Here is a 16,671-nt window from a genome sequence, read left to right as displayed (position 1 = left end):
CCAAACCTGCTGCTAACCTTGGTCTCTCCCTCCCTACTTTTTCCCACTGCCGCCACACCGGCTCATTATGTATTGTATACATTGATTTGATGTTCAAATATGTGTTTTTTTATCTAAAACTTCACTGTCACCCAACACCACTCACTTTACACCAATGCCAATTATGTATGTCACAACAAATGTCACCACCTACCACCACATATGGTTTGGAATAAATGAATCCGCCTTGATAAAGACATTCGGGTTGAAACACGTGTCGGCTGACAACAAGGGGACCCAAGACCCCCAAATGTACTACATGTATACTACAATTCAAATGAAAACCAGCCACTTGCACAAATAAAAGCGAAATTATATTGCAGTCCACAATGTGTGAGAACATTTTCTTTGAGACCTAAAGCAAGATAGCCAGGAACAACCCTCCCTCCCCCCTTCTTCTACTTAACAAATGAGGTGCTTGGCTAAAACTCAAACAGTTACCTGTGATCTTGCAACCTGCTTTCCTACCCTGATGCACAAGGAACAACAGAGCCCAGCAAGGTCTACATCTAGAGCCAACCACGTTTCTACCATAAACACTAGGGAAACGACCACTGCTCCAGCTCTTGGTAATATACCAAACAACGAAAGAAATCACAAACAGAATGGCGGAATATATGATGTCAAGAAATGAAGACATTAGAGCTACCAACCCACAAGACCTGACACAAAAGTCTATGAGACTGGAAAAATTATCAATAAAGGAAATACATTTTGGGGAAAAAACTATGATGCAAGAATATGCAGAACAGAAAAAGGTACAAAGAGGCCTAAGAATACTTATCTTTCCTGATTTTGACGATCCACAAGACTCAGATCTAGACCATGAATGGGAACAAAACCGTATACACGGATCTACAACAATGATACAACTACTAATAGAACATGCAAAAAGAAAACATGCGAAAGTTGTTATTCTGATTGAATAATTAAAATAGGAAATAGAAGATTATGAAGCTCCCAAAACCACTAAGGAAAAGAACTTCAAAACAATGTACAGAATCCTCAAAACCCACCAGGATGAAGTAAAAATGAGGAAATTACACAAATTCTTCACAGATGACAAAGATTACAGAGAGGACAGTATTTACATACCAGGCAAAATATGACCAAGACAAACCGAAGTCAAAAGAAAGCATACCGAACAGCTCAACAGCAAGCTCTGAAGTTGACAGTGAACAAGAAGAAGCAACAGAACAAAATGAACATGCAACAGATAAACCACCAACCAAACTCTTTTTAGAGCAAATAAAAATACACAAGAATGCAAGCCATATCAAACCACAATCAAAGAAAACTGTGTCCTTCGCAGTACCACTGACAAATATATGAACCCAACAAGAAGAGATAGAGGAGGAAGCAAAAGATGCAAGAGATTTGGAGGAAGAAATCGAACAAAGACAACCAAGGAGCAATACCAGACTCTCCAGGGGGACAGATGGAAGGCCAACACCAGAGTACAGCCTAGAAGAAACCCAAGATACTTCTGGGCTAAGTAGGCCCCAACCTTACCAGAGGAAACCCAGGGGAGCAGTACAAAGCAGGAACGTTATGGTGATTGGACATTGAAACCCAACAAGGTGTTTCCAAGAAGGGACATGTTGTTGCTGAAGCTTTCTACAAGAAAATTTCTTTTGGGTTCCCCAGAGGTTCTTTTGAATATTGTACTCATCAGGGCACTAGGGTAGACTTTGGACATTGTTTGGGATTGGAGTTGAGAAAACTATCCATCATCAGACTTGAAGGGGGGAGTACCCCTGAAACTGAGCTAAGTCTAGGTGTCTATTTTCTTTGTCTTTCTTTCTGTTGTAGGTAGTGTGGAAATAGGTTAGATAGGTTCTGGACAGAGGACAGTTTTGAGCTGTGTAAAGATATCCTGGCGAGCACCATCTGGTTATTTTGTAGAATAGAGTCTTCAACTTAGACATTGGGGTTTAGACTACGTTTTCCTTTGAGTTGTGAACTACCATGTCTTCTTGTCCGTTTCCTACGTCGGACTTACCATAGCCTGCACTGTTAACAGGTATAGTTGGCAAGCACCTGCCATATGATAATTCCTCTAGCTAGCCAGTGGAACCACCAAACTAAGCTTATAATGGTTGCCAACCTCCTGACTGTGACACTGGAGCTGTAAGCTGCAACCACTTCAGCACCTTGCTACGAAAGCAGTGCGTCAACAGATATAGACCATTTCAGAAAATACTCAAGGGCAGCCTTCACTGGTGTCAAAAAAAGGAAAGTATTCACAGATGTGCACACAAGAGATATGCCATTTAACAAATGGGCAAGGACAAAAGATGACCAAAGAGTACTAGGAAAAGTGTGTTTATCATGCAAAACTGCAGAGTTAGCAAGACAGGAAGTGCCCATGCAAATACATTAGAATTGCAATGAACGTCCATCTGGTTGTGAAAAGAAGGAAGAAATGGGTATTCATTATAAGTAAACCAATTATTTCCCCAGAAAAAAGATCACCAGCACCTGCTTTAACCCTACACTATAGCACGTATTAAGAGTGCAGCATAATATCCTGCATGGAATGGAATCAAATAGCTAAGCCAGTGGGCATCATTTGGATGTGTCGTCTCATGAGATGGTTTCCCACTGTGTTCCCTTAATCTGGTTCCTGAACCCCTCTTTGTTCCTGAACCTGTGTCTGATGTGCTCCCAACCTAAGACCCCATCTATAGTTCTGTCCTTAATCTTTTCCCTTCTGCAGTCAACGCAACTTACTTCAGTATCTGCTACGGCCTGCTTTCTTCTTTAGGTGCAGACCCTTGCCCGGGTCCCTGCTCTGCTCCCCGCCTGTATCTCTTTGCCTCCAATATCAGTTTATCAACCCGTGGCCTCTACGCAACTTTAAACTATAATCTCAATGTCTTACCTCATCTCCAATGTCTTTTTAGTTTGCTTTCTCACTGTCTCTGACCTCATTCTTTGAAGTATCAGATCTTCTCATCTCTCTTACTCAGTGACCTTTGTCGGAGTCACCTATCTGTGATTGGGAGGTCTATCTAAGTATGTGTTTCATAGGCCTCCAACCTCCTCACAGTTTTAAAAGTTTCTCTTGCCCTCTTAGGTTTCTCGGAGGGATGGGAAGTGAAGGTGAGATGCCAAGACTTGGCAGACATTTGCTTCTCTCACCTCTCCTCCTACGCTTTGTTGCTGTGGAGAGAGGGAAGGATTGGTGAGGATAGTTAGATCTTTCAGGTGAGCAGTAGTCTCTGAAAAGAGTGGGGTGATTGCAGGATTTCAATAATCTGGTGCATAGCTGTGTTGTAGGTATGCTAGTTAGATATGAGGCAAATGTTTCAACGAAGGCTCTTGGACATTATACTTCATTAGGATGTTTTTTTGGACTGAGCAAACCAGGGTACTGTGGCCTGCTGGTGCAATATTGGCAGATAAGCTTACAGTGGTTACTAAGGTGTTATACACAAACTGGGAGACAATGCTGCACAGGTTTAATGTTTGAAAGGTATTGCACTACCATACCAGTCATGGTATCAGACTTCTAAACCAGAACATTTTCCTCACACACACCAACCACTGTCCTAAACCGATGCCACCAACACCCAACCATACCAGCAAATGAATTCGATGCACGGACACAAGAGCACATTTGGATTGAGTTTCGATCATTTAAACATTCATAAAGTGCACATATTACTAAATCATGGCTATATGACACGCTAGGCATCCAGTCTCTCATTCCAAAGCTTAGCTGTCCCTTGCTAGTATCAAGGTGATCTCATGCAGTGGAGCCCTCTGAAACAAGAAATCAGCACGTATTCATATGAAACATGCGGCACCTTGCAGCAATGTCATCGTCTTCTCCGCCCCATCCCCAGAAGTTGTTAGGGAATCCATTGATCTTCATATAGTGGTCTGGGGTCATAGCAGCTACACCCCCAAAGGAGGACCAGTAAGGTAAACTGGAAAGGAAAGAAAACACTGCAAAATTAGGATCATGGCTGGTTTAATTTCAGTGCACTGACGACGCCCTGACAGCATACCATGAAGTAATTAATTGCAGCTTCGCCAATAAGGGTACTAAAGCTAGGTACATCAAAGGACACTTCAATATGAAAACAGACTAATTATGAAGAGTTCCTTAAACTGTATACAATATAAGCATTGACAAAGCCAATACTTCTGGCTAATTTATAAGCATTGCATATTGGCATTGGCATCCTATTCCAGGTATCCACTCACAGAATTTGCCCACTTTTACCATCATTTGCACAGATGTTAGTTTGTCAGGTATTGGCATTAGGCATGCTGGTGGATACATCATTGGCCACATATTGCTATGATGTACCAGGTAACAGCATGAAAAGCCCAAGTTCTCCCAACCTTATACATTTCTGTTATTAAAACCAATCTAAGGGAACTGCACTATTTCAATGTATTGCATGTGAGAAACCCGGCTTTTCATTATTGATTTTCTTTCTGATGACAATTCCATGCTTAGACAACACCAGTAAAGTCTAATGGTTCCTTAGGTCTCTTGAAATATCTTGTTCACACCTTGGTGCTACAGTGCATAAAAGAGGTCTTGTGAATTATTTCATTTATGAAAGCTTACATTCCCCAGAAAAATTAAACCAATCACACATGCATATATTATCACATCCGTTCTCTATTTCTCAATAAGAACTTCAATAAATGGGATCCACGAGTAGGATTAATCAACACCTTATCAAATCGCCTCCATTCTCCACTTTTGCTACTTAACCTCAAGCAAAGAACCATGAGCCTGTGAAAGGTTGGGTTTCTGGAATTTATTTGATTATTTTTGGGAAAAAATGTGTTATTCTGCATAATTCTCCCATTCAAAACGTTCTAAAGGGTGATTTGAACACCATATGGAAACACCTCACCCACTAAGTGTAATTTAAACCAAAACATTTTTTTGTAACCATGAAGATGACCAAAGAATCTGCTCAGCATTTCAATTGCAACACCTTTTAGTTTCAAAATGTATAGGACGTTCCACAGAGAATGTATTGAAGATCAGAAGACTAATTACTTTAACTCTTCTTCGCGACCAATCAAAATGCTCTCACGTTTTATGTTCATTTCTAGACAGAGAAATGGATAGTCTGAATAATGTCCCATTAATCACCTAGTTTTTAAATACTTAAATATCAGTTACATGACATTTTGCAAAGAATAGATTGGTTTTCTGGGTTTATATTTGTTAATTTAACATCACAGTAGTTAATACGTGTCCAGCATTCCCACCCTTCAGTCTTAGGGATGATATGGAACTGGTTTCTGGACAATTAGCTCCCCTCTCTGGGACAGTTTCTGTTGACTAAAAGTATAAGTGTCTGAAATATGTACTCCCAGGTGCCTGCCTGTCTGAGTGACTCCAGTCTGTATTTAGATAGCCCACTCACTGCCCGTCAGTCTACCTGTACTCTGTTCCTCTGTTCTCCGCATCTCTCGAGATAGCCAGTTATATAGGCTTTCGACCCGTTTTCTTATGGACAACGCATCTTTCAACAAGTGGAGACATGCATGTGCCATGAAACTCATTACAGCCTAAAGTATTCTTCATACTGCTTGAATCATGTTTTTATAATGAAGTACTTTCAGAAGACACAAGACAATAGCTTGCATACCAACTGTTTCCATACATATTTTTCTAAGACACCAGTGTATTATGCTGAACTTCTGTAGCAACACCATAATCTCATTTCTTTTCCAGGAGAGCAATGGTCTCGGGTCTGCCCAGAATTTTGTAAACATGGAGTCCACACACTCTGCATTTCAATAGCCCTGCACGTTCACGTCTGTATTTAAAACGCATACATAATTCTGAAATAATAGTTCTTTTTGCCCATGTTGTTTCGGTCTCTGAACTGAATGGTCGATGAACACAACCGCAGTGCAGATAAAAATGTAAGGCCATCCACAAACTGCTCCAACTCTCCAGTGCGAGAGATGAGAATTCATGGGGATTCTCATTCCCCTATACCACACTCCAATGGTAGCAATTTCAATCTTCGACACAAAATGTCTTTTTTGCATTCGTGCAGCCTCCCGTAGGACCTGAATTAGGCATCACACCTGAGCCATGCGTTTATGCATTTAAAGTATTATTTTCAGCACTGTCATTTCTGCTTCAGGTTGGGTGCATCTTTTTCTCTTCATGTCACATTAAATAGAACTTCTGCATCTGTTTATTTTTTTTTAAAACTTGAATGTAGGGCTGTACCAAGCTTGGTAATCGAGCAGGTTTGAAAGAGTAAATTGCGACGCATGCAATAACTTTGTCAACTCTTCTAGCAACTGCCATTCAAATTTCAGGTGCTTGTGCTGGCACGATTCAATATCTTGGTACAATTGTTAGGAGCAACTGCCGTAGCAGCACTAGATCGACTTTGCAGTTAGCACTGCAATGCCAGACTCCACAATGTCCAGTTAGCAAAGAATTACCAGTATTAATTATGCACAGTTAGCAAGAATGTGCATAATTCCATTATGCAAAATTGGGATAGCAATGCCAGGTGGCACTGTGCCGACTTAGCACAATAAGGCCAGATACTATTATGCCAAGTCAGTACAGCGACACCAGATTCAGTTACACCCATTTAGCATAGCAAGGCAACACTCCGTTATTAATGGTTGTCAGAGTAAAATTAGCTACTTACCTGTAACTGCACTTCTCCAACATTGGTATGTTTCATAGATTCACATGCTTGAATTATTTCTAGTTGTCGCGCTGGGAATACCCGGCGCATAATATTTGTTATAGCAATACACTGCATATATAAACAATAAAAGAGAAAGCTTTGAACTTGTATCCTATCCATCTCGTGTTAGTCCTTTTAGCCTCAGTCAAATGAGGTGCATAGGCTTTAGCTACACCCCAGGAAACCATCTCCGTATTCAAATGCTAATTGTGTGGCTAAGTATTCCGGCAACGGCAGCCTGGCTGGAGAGCCAGGTTAGCCGCATATGAATCTATGAAAAATACTAACGCTGGAGAACTGGAGTTATCAATTCTTCTCTCGCATTGAATCTTTCATAGATACACATGCTTGGATAGAGTGCCAAGCAGAATCAGCATGCATATGGTCACAACGTTGACCCAAATGATAACCTAGATTTCGAAAATGGATTGTGTCCTCCATCGTATTCCTCATCTTGTGATAATTCGTTTCGCCAGCTTTGCTGCTTCAGAAATTTTTTTCCTGCAGAGGGCGCTGTGCTCGAGGTTGTGGCGTCAAATGTCCCTTGACATGCTCCGTACCGTGTCGACGTCACTGATGGTATAAGTTGCTCGAGCTGCACCCGTTGGCTTCAGTTCCGTTTTTCCGATTGCTTCGCTCTCATGAACGGCACGCTTTGAGATTTTCTGTCAAGAAAATGTCTTCTTCATCGACTGCTTCGACTCCCAAAACTGGGTTTAAGAAGTGTAACGACTGCGGGTCGAAGAGGGCTATCACCGATCCTCACCGTATCTGTCTTTGGTGTCTGGGCTCAGACCATCGAACCGGTGACTGTGGCTCATGTCAGTCAATGACGGAGAAGGCCCTCCGTGAGAGGAAAAGTAAGTTAGTGGTGGGGCAGAAGGCGTCGAAGGGCTCTTCAAAAGCCTTTTCTAAAAAACATAGGAAATCGTCCGATTCAAAGGAATCGCACCGTCATAAAAAACATTGAAAGAGATCCCGATCTCGTAGCAGGTCGAGACTATCTTCTTCGTCTTCTTCTAAAAAGCTCAAAAGGAGACATAGATCTCCATCATCATCTTACGATTCTTCGACAGAATTGGTTTGATGTCGGACTAGATCGGATACCCATTCAAAATGGGAGAGCTTTAGGAGAAAATAGATGCAGGTCTTTGAGAACGCGGCCTCGACCCCCTCAAAGGAACCTCAGAAAAGCCAGACCCCGGTTGCTCCATTGGACGCAGGGAAGTAGGGAACTACGAAGGTAAAGCCTAGTAGTACCCATAAATCTCGAGTCGACAAATTGTCGAGAGATCCTCGAGGATCGAGTGTTTCTCCGATCTCTCATAAAAAACTAAAGTTGTCGAAATCGAGCGCAACTTTGTCGACGCCGACAGCTCCAACGACGAAGCCGATATTATCCTCGACGCCTTTGTTGAAGGCTTCGTCGGGTGCGTCGAAGGTTCCTTCGACCCCCTCGAAGAAAACACTGATTCCTTTGACAAAAAATCACGAGGAAGAGAGAAGGTTTACACCTTTACCAAAAATCGGACTTCTTTAGGTCCATGTCTTCAATTTTTGAAGAATCTGGCTCAGATGAGGAAGTCACTCCTTTTGGAGTAAAATATGGCACTAGAAAAGTTCCAGAGGAACTGATAAATCCCGAGACAAAAATGAGACCTATCTGAAACTCTGCATTCTGCTAGTGGTGTGGACACATCACCCGAATTGGAGTGTGCTGCACCGGATCCTGCAGAACATGCAGACTCAGGGTATAGGAATTTGATGAGTAGAGTGATTGAATATATGGGTTGGGGAAGAGCCTCCCCTACGTTTGAACAAGACGATATGACTGACATAGTCCGAGGACCCCTGAAAGATCCAGTTCTCCCTTTCCACAGGGCGCTCGAAAGGACAGTTGAAAGGAACTGGGAAAAACCTGATAGCATTGCTGCAGTAGACAGCAATCTTCCAAAGAAGTACAGAACCTCTACTTCTGATCTAGAATACCTAAATAGACACCCTACGCCAGAAAGTCTGGTCATTCAGGCCGCTACCACTTCCAAGCAGACAACATATCCAACCATACCTCCGGACAGGGAGGATAAAAAAGTTGATGCTTGGGCTTGTAAAGTTTTTACTTCGGGTAAAAAACTTTACGAGGTATGTACAGGGTATGTGTGTACCCTGGCCAGGTTCACACATACCCTGTGGGAATACATTTCGGGTTGGCTGAACATATTCCGGAAGGCGAGGAAAGGGAAGGCTTCCTGAATATAGTCAATGACAGGAAGGAGGCAATGGGGGAATGTCTCCAGTCTGGACTGGATACTGCTGATAGTGTTAGCAGATCCATGGCATCAAGCACAGTTCTACGCAGATTTGTGTGGTTGAGCAAGTCGGGGTTTGCATCAGATGTACAGACCAGACTTCTCAACATGCCCTTTGATGGCTCGAGGCTGTTTGGTAGTAAGGCTGATGAGAGCCTAGAAAAACTACAGACCTTGAAAGCGGCAGCTAAATACCTTAGTGCCTCCATGAGACAGCCTCAGAAACCCTATTCAGGCTCATTTTCCTGCAGGGGTCGTCCTTTTCGATACTACTCCTCTGTTGGTAGAGGAAGAGGACAGGCTTTTCAAAGGGGCAGAAGGAATGTCACTCGTGGTGGACGAGGGAAGACTGCAAAGACATCTTCAGGAACGGCATCTATGCCCTCAGCCGCTCCTGCAGCCACCTCCAAATCTCTCTGAGGTCTTATCATACAAAACACCAGTGGGAGGCAGAATCTCTCAGCATCTGAAAGAATGGAAGGCATTACTTCAGATGCTTGGGCACTGGAAACAGTAGCCCAAGGTTACTGCCTTCCCTTCCTAAAAAGACCTCACGATCATCCACCGGGAGCCAGCTCTACCAAGATTCCAGACCCGCTCCTTTTGCAGGAAATTATAACCCTGCTAGAAAAAGGTGCAATAGAACATGTAGCAGAGAGGAACAAAGGTTGGTACTCCCCTTATTTTCTCATCCCAATGAAGGACAGAGGATTGAGACCCATCTTGGACTTAAGAAAATTGAACATTTCCTGAGGTTGCTAGGCCTTATGGCATCCTGCATTTTTCTGGTGTCAGAGGACAAACTGAGAATGAGATCCCCCCCCAAATGGGCCCTCAGAACTCAGTGGTCCCAATTCTCTGGGAATATGTCAGATCTTATGCAAGTCCCGAGCGCAGTTGCTCAGGATCTATCATGGTGGGCTTGCAACGACAACATCCTCAAGAGAGAATCTTTTTGGCAACCATGGCCGGAGATAACAGTAGTGACGGACGCATCACTCACGGGGTGGGGAACTCATACCAACAATCTAACAATCAGCGGACGTTGGTCTCCATCGGAGTCCAAACTACACATCAACATATTGGAGCTGAGGGCAATCAGACTAGCGCTGAAGGCCTTCCTGCCCGCCTTACAGAGAAAGAATGTCCTGATAATGATGGACAACACAGTGGCCATGTACTACCTCAACAAAAGAGGGGGCGTAGGATCACTTCCTCTGTGCAGAGAGGCAATGCAGCTCTGGTTCTGGGCAATACAAGAAGGAATCTCTCTGTCAGCAGTTCACCTAGCCGTAGAGCAGAACACGGCGGCAGACGCTCTGAGCAGGCGGAGCACAGTCTCCCATGAGTGGGAGTTAGCTCAGGAAGTCCTTCTGGAGATCTTCGCCCTTTGGGGAACCCCTCAAGTGGATCTGTTCGCAACCACGCTAAACCGGAAGTGCGATCAGTATTGCTCAAGGGAATTTCCCCCGAGAGGAGCTCTAGGGGACGCGTTCGTAGTGGATTGGGATTTTCCCCTGCTGTACACATTTCCTCCAGTCCCCGGGATTCCTCTAGTAATCAGGAAGTTGAGAAAGTGCAGGAAAACCATGATCCTAATTGCACCGGACTGCGCCAGGAGAATGTGGTACCCGGACCTTCTGGACATGTCCATCTGCCCTCCAGTACGTCTTCCACAAAGAGAGGATCTTCTCTCGCAAGAGGAAGGTCGGGTTCTCCATCCAGAGGTCAACACACTCAACCTTCATGCATGGTTTCTGAGAGGTTGAGATACAAGGATTGGGATCTTCCGGATGACGTAATGGAGATTTTGCTTTCGGCCAGAAAGCCAGAAACAAAATCCTTGTACCGGTGTCGTTGGATTAAGTTCAGTAACTGGTGCAGATAGGGATGTGGACCCTTTTCAATGTAGCACACCAATGGTACGTTCCTTCCTATTACATCTGGGCAATCTGGGGCTCCAGATCGGAACAATCAAAGCATATCTTGCTGCGCTGTCCATTTTTAAGCGCTCCTCGGAAGAGGTTTCTTACTTTAAAATTCCATTAATAATACAGTTCCTAAAAGGACTTACAAATGTATATCCACCAATAATATTTCATGTTCCAACTTGGGATTTAAATTTAGTTCTTAAATTCCTAACATGTTACCATTTGAGCCTCTGCATTCCTGTCCATTGAGGCTTGTAACACTAAAGACTGTCCTTCTTGTGGCATTAACATCAGCCCGCAGGGTTAGTGAACTACAGGCTCTCACATGAAAACCTCCATACACCATCTTTTACAAAGACTAAGTAGTCCTGAAAGTTAAACCATCTTTCTTACCGAAAGTAGTTTCCGACTTCCATTATGCTTATTTCCATGTGCCAATCCATCTCAAACACAGGAAATGCCTGAGGTTCGCAATTAGCAACTCATTATCAATTTCGAGTTCAGCCATTTGGGCTGACCTCCATCCCGAGGGTCTTCACCAAGCTAATGTCGGTAGCGGCTGCAAGTCTGAGGGAAGGGATTCACGTCTACCCCTAACTAGACGATTGGTTGATCAGAGCTTTAACTTCGGAACAAGCTCAGATCCAACTAGATTATATCTGCCACTTCCTTCACAAACTGGGCTCCTCCCTCAATTTAAAGAAGTCACAGATGATTCCATCACAGAGACTCCAGTTCATCGGAGCGGTCCTGGACACTTCCTTGGGGAAAGCCTCGCCACCAGAGGCGAGGGCTCAAGATATTCTGCAGATGGTCACCAAGTTTCAAAATGCCCAACGTCTCCCAGCCTTCAACTTTTTGGCATCCTGCATCTTCCTTGTGCCAGAGGCTCGCCTGAGAATGAGATCTCTCCAGTGGGCACTAAGAACTCGGTGGTCGCAATTCTCAAGAAGAATGACAGATCTCCTTCAGGTACCAGACAAAGTGGCTCGAGACATTCAGTGGTGGGCTTGTCGGGAGAACATTTTGAAAGGAGAACTGTTTTGGCAACCATGGCCAGAGATAACAGTAGTCACGGATGCCTCACTCACGGGGTGGGGAGCCCATCAGCGGTCGTTGGTCTCCATCGGAGTCCAGACTACATATCAACCTGTTGGAGGTGAGCGCTATCAGACTAGCACTGAAGGCTTTTCTGCCATCTGTACAAGGGAAAAATGTCCTAATAATGACGGACAACACAGTGGGCATGCACTACCTCAACAAAAGAGGAGGCGTAGGATCACTGCCACTGTGCAGAGAGGCGATGCAGCTCTGGTTTTGGGCAATTCAAGAAGGAATCTCTCTATAGACAGTTCACTTAGCCGGAGAGAAGAACTTGACAGCGGACGCTCTTTGAAGGCAGAGCACACTCTCTCACAAGTGGGAGATAGCTCAGGAAGTCCTTCAAGAGATCTTCGCCCTTTGGGGAACCCCTCAAGTGGATCTGTTCACCACCAGTATCAGCAGGAAGTGCTATCAGTTTTGTTCAAGGGAATTTCCCCCGAGAGGAGCTCTAGGGGACGCGTTTGTAGTGGACTGGGAGTTTCCACACAGGGAGGATATTCTCTCACAGAAGGGAGGTCAGGTTCTCCATCCAGACATCAGAACACTCAACCTTCACGCTTGGTTTCTGAAAGGTTGAGATACAAGGATTGGGCCCTCCCAGATGACGTCAGGTAGGTGTTGCTTTCGGCTAGAAGGCCAGCAACAAAGACTTTGTACCGCTGCTGTTGGAACAAGTTTTGCAGCTGGTGTAGAGAAAAGAATATCGAACCCTTTTCATGCGGTACACCAATGGTGTTATCTTTTCTACTCTATTTGGCGAATTCAAGTCTTCAAGTTGGTACGATAAAGGGCTACCTCGCAGCGCTATCAATCTTCAAGTGCACTGTGGAGGAGCCATCATATTTCAAATTACCCCTAGTAATAACATTTCTGAAGGGGTTAACTAATGTCTATCCCCCGAGACCGTTCCAAGTTCCCTTGTGGGACTTAAATTTAGTCTTGAATATCACGATGGGCACTCCTTTTGAACCACTCCACTCTTGTTCGTTAAGATTTCTCACCCTTAAAACTGTCTTATTAGTGGCTCTGACATCTGCCAGGAGGGTGAGCGAATTACAAGCTCTATCTTGTAAACCCACTCATACAATTTTTCACAAAGACAAAGTTGTCCTACAAGTGAAGCCTAATTTCCTCCCAAAGGTAGTCTCGGAATTTCACATCACTCGGAAGATAACTTTACCTTCATTCTATCCTCCTCCCCATCCTGGGAAAGAGGAAGAGAGGCTACATAGGCTGGATCCAAGGCAAGCCTTGAGTTTTTATATCGGCAGACTTGCTAGGATTAGGCAAGCAGACCAACTGTTCATAGGTTACATAGGGCACAAATTAGGATTGCCCATCACAAAACAGACCATTTCTAGACGGATTATTTTAGGCATTCTAGAATGCTTCAAATTGGCATGGAAAGAGCCCCCTCAAAATCGTAGGGCTCATTCAACCAGGGGTATCGCAGCCTCTTCAGCCCCCCAAAGAGGGGTACCGATTCGAGACATATGTGCGGCTGCCACATGGTCGTCCACACATACCTTTACAAAATTCTACAATCTGGATTCCTCCTCTAGCCAAGAGACTAGATTTGGCAAAGCTGTGTTCCACTCTGTTCATTCTTAAAAGGGGAATATGGCAATTTTACTCCCACCTCCTTTAACACACCACTGCTATGGGAGTCTATCAAGATAAGGAATACGTCGGAGGACACAATCCCTTCGAAGAACAAGTTACTTCTTACCTTGTAACGTTCTTTAGATGTGATGTTCCTCCGACGTATTCCTTATCGCCCCTCCCATCCATCCCCTCAGTAAAACTTCCCTTGTGGTTGCAGCTTACGCTCCTTCAAGGTCAATAACCAATTCATGCACAGCTACTCTTAAGCTTCAAAACGGAACTGAGCAACGGACGCTGTGCGACTATTTATGCGCACAATGACGTCGGCGCCGATACGGATGCTGTCGAGGGACACCAACTCGAGGGACTTCGACGCGCAGCGCCCTCTACTGAAAACATTTTCCGAGGTCAGCAAGCTGGAAGTAATCTATCAAGATAAGGAATACGTCGGAGGAACATCCCATCGAAAGAACATTACAAGGTAAGAAGTAACTTGTTCTTCTCCCACCTCTATCTACAAAACTGCTATGAGAGTCTATCTAAGTTGAGGAATCCGTGGGAGGACACAATCCATTAGAAGAACAAATTATTTGCCCCAGGTAATGTTCTTTTGACTGGTTGTTCCTCCCACAGATTCCTCATCGCCCTCCCAGCCCACCCCTCTGATTGTGGGTGCATTTTTGAGTACACTTCTCTTTCAACGGCCATGCCGGTTACCTAATTCTGAAGTCGGCTGTGCAAAAAGAGGGGAAAAACTAAGAACTCCGGCAACGGGCATAGTGCGACCTATTTATACTATCAGACGTCCTGTCTAGATGCAGGAACGTTAACCGGCAAGGGACATCGACTCGCTGCCGCACAGCGCTGTCTGCTGTCTAAGCATATTCTGAGAATGCAAAGCAGGATATGGATATATTTAATATGAGGAAAGATGAGGAATTTGTGGGAGGAACATCCAGTTAAAAGAAGATTACCAGGAGTAAGTAATTTGTTCTTCTTTTTCTATTCCATATCAGCAAGTCACATCGCTTGCTAAAAACCAAGGGTGGAATTCTGGTGCATACGGGATGCATCTCATCAACCCTAGTGCAAATACTTTGCAAATGTATTGCCACTAGACTAATGTGCAAACCACTGTGCCATAATGCCACCCCATTTCTGTATTGTCCTATATTTTGAACCAGTGTAGCTTAACTGATAGTTTTTTTTTTCTCGCCTATAAAATGAACAGTTGCTACAAAGCAAGGCTAATCCCTACCACATCCCCACTCTCTATCCCTAGAGTCGAAAGTGCCAAGGCAGGTGGTGCTAGCTTCCCCTTCATTGTCGCCAGACAATGGAATGCCCTACCACTTACCTCAGAAATGACCCCTCCCACATTGCATTTCGCAAAGTCATTAAAACCTGGCTGTTCCATTAACCGCTGTGGCCCGTTTTTGAACTAAGACTACTACTCTTGCGAACTCAGGTTCCAGTAACCAAACATACTGTGTACTCTGGATGTGTTATGTCCTTTACCTCTAACATACCGTTGTATTAGCTATGATATTCAATGGGGATCATCACAAGTATGCCGGTCCTGAAACAACAGTGCCGGTAAGCTTACCGACACTGTTTCCGGACTGGCATACTACAGGTCTGCCTGCCGGGCACAGCGGCCACAGTAGTCAGACGGTCACAGACGCACTGGCACCATTGGCAAAGGTGCCTTTGTGTCCGTGGTCCCCAATCCCATAGAATCCTTTTACCGGCGCCTGACTTTCCAGGCCGCCGGGGTTGTAATCCCATTTACGGGTCCGGCCGCAACTTGCCGGTAGCACCGGCACGGTTACCGCCAGACTTGTAATGAGCCCCATTGTATGTACCACTGTAATCAAGGAGCTTACCTATCTCTGTAACAGCGCCACAATGCCTTTGGGCTGTTGGGCGCTATTCAAATAAAAAATAATTCAAAAAGAATGTTAATTTGTATTGAATAGCCGTGTGCTGTGAGTATGATCATGATCATAGGCTTATATTGTCCAGTATAAAGCTTGCACTAGTCCATCTTCATAAGATTTTTCAAATGTACGCTTAAGATATCCAAATTCACATTCCCCATAATAATGAACTGGGGGATTAAGTAGGCATCATCCAGTATCTAGGCCATGGCTATCACTGAAGGAAAAGATGGTTCTACACCTTCAAAGGAACTAAACCAGAAATCTCTAATTGATGGGCAGCTCATGAGATGCACCTGTTTGACTGGCCAACATGTCCTGCCCTCTTACAATATGCTTCACCCCCAGCCTGTCCGACTTTATTGTGGTATTTTGTGAAACTGAAGAATTTTGTCTGGAAGGTTCTGCATAAATGTAAACCTCTGGCAGCCCCCCAGACCATTATTTCCAGCCTGCCATGCCATTTCAGAAGAGGGAAGACCATAGGAAAATCAGGATTGGTCCATCCCCAACCTGAAATGCAAGGTCACGTCCCTTCTGCATCGAACACAAGCAACCCCAGACATGTTTCGGCATCATTGGGTGTCATCAGTGTGGTGTATTTTGTGTCTCTTGTATCTGGTATTGTAAATTTGTATCATTCACAAGCAAAATCGGTGCAGCTGTGGTCCTGTTCCTCCATACCACTAATCAGGCAGAACTGATAAGGGCTTTTCTTATGACTGGTCTTGATTACTGCGACACAATGTGCACTAGGCTCCTCCGGAAGCTTGTTTAACAATTTCATAAAGTACACATTGGGCTGTCAGAATGTACCGGAATCTTCGGGTACCCTGAAATCACTTCACTGACTCACACTGGAGTCATGATCATTTTCAAAACACTCTGCATACTGCATTCTGGAATAGAGACCCAGAGTCTCCACTTAATCCGTACCTCCACTAAGTACTAGGATATAACATTTCTTCAGCTAATTCTCCCCCGAGTAATACACATTTAATTTTGTTGAATTCACGCTACCTCTAGTCTAACCTATATT

The 16,671-nt window shown here is 44.2% G+C and overlaps 1 protein-coding gene across 1 annotated transcript in view; it reads right to left on the bottom strand.

Moving 5' to 3' along the window:
* LOC138525755 (beta-1,4-galactosyltransferase 3-like) overlaps nucleotides 1–16,671 on the bottom strand; it is a 547,693-nt gene that overhangs the window by 174,461 nt on the left and 356,561 nt on the right. The window contains exon 6 of the mRNA XM_069635927.1: nucleotides 3,852–3,974. Within this exon, the coding sequence (XP_069492028.1) occupies nucleotides 3,852–3,974 (123 nt within the window). The remainder of the gene's footprint in view (nucleotides 1–3,851; nucleotides 3,975–16,671) is intronic.

The sequence above is a fragment of the Ambystoma mexicanum genome, chromosome 7p, assembly GCF_040938575.1.
Source record: "Ambystoma mexicanum isolate Mex_15411 chromosome 7p, UKY_AmexF1_1, whole genome shotgun sequence".
Taxonomy (NCBI): Eukaryota; Metazoa; Chordata; class Amphibia; order Caudata; family Ambystomatidae; genus Ambystoma; species Ambystoma mexicanum.
Note: the sequence above shows the minus strand (reverse complement) of the source record. Positions and strands in the feature narration are given on the sequence as shown.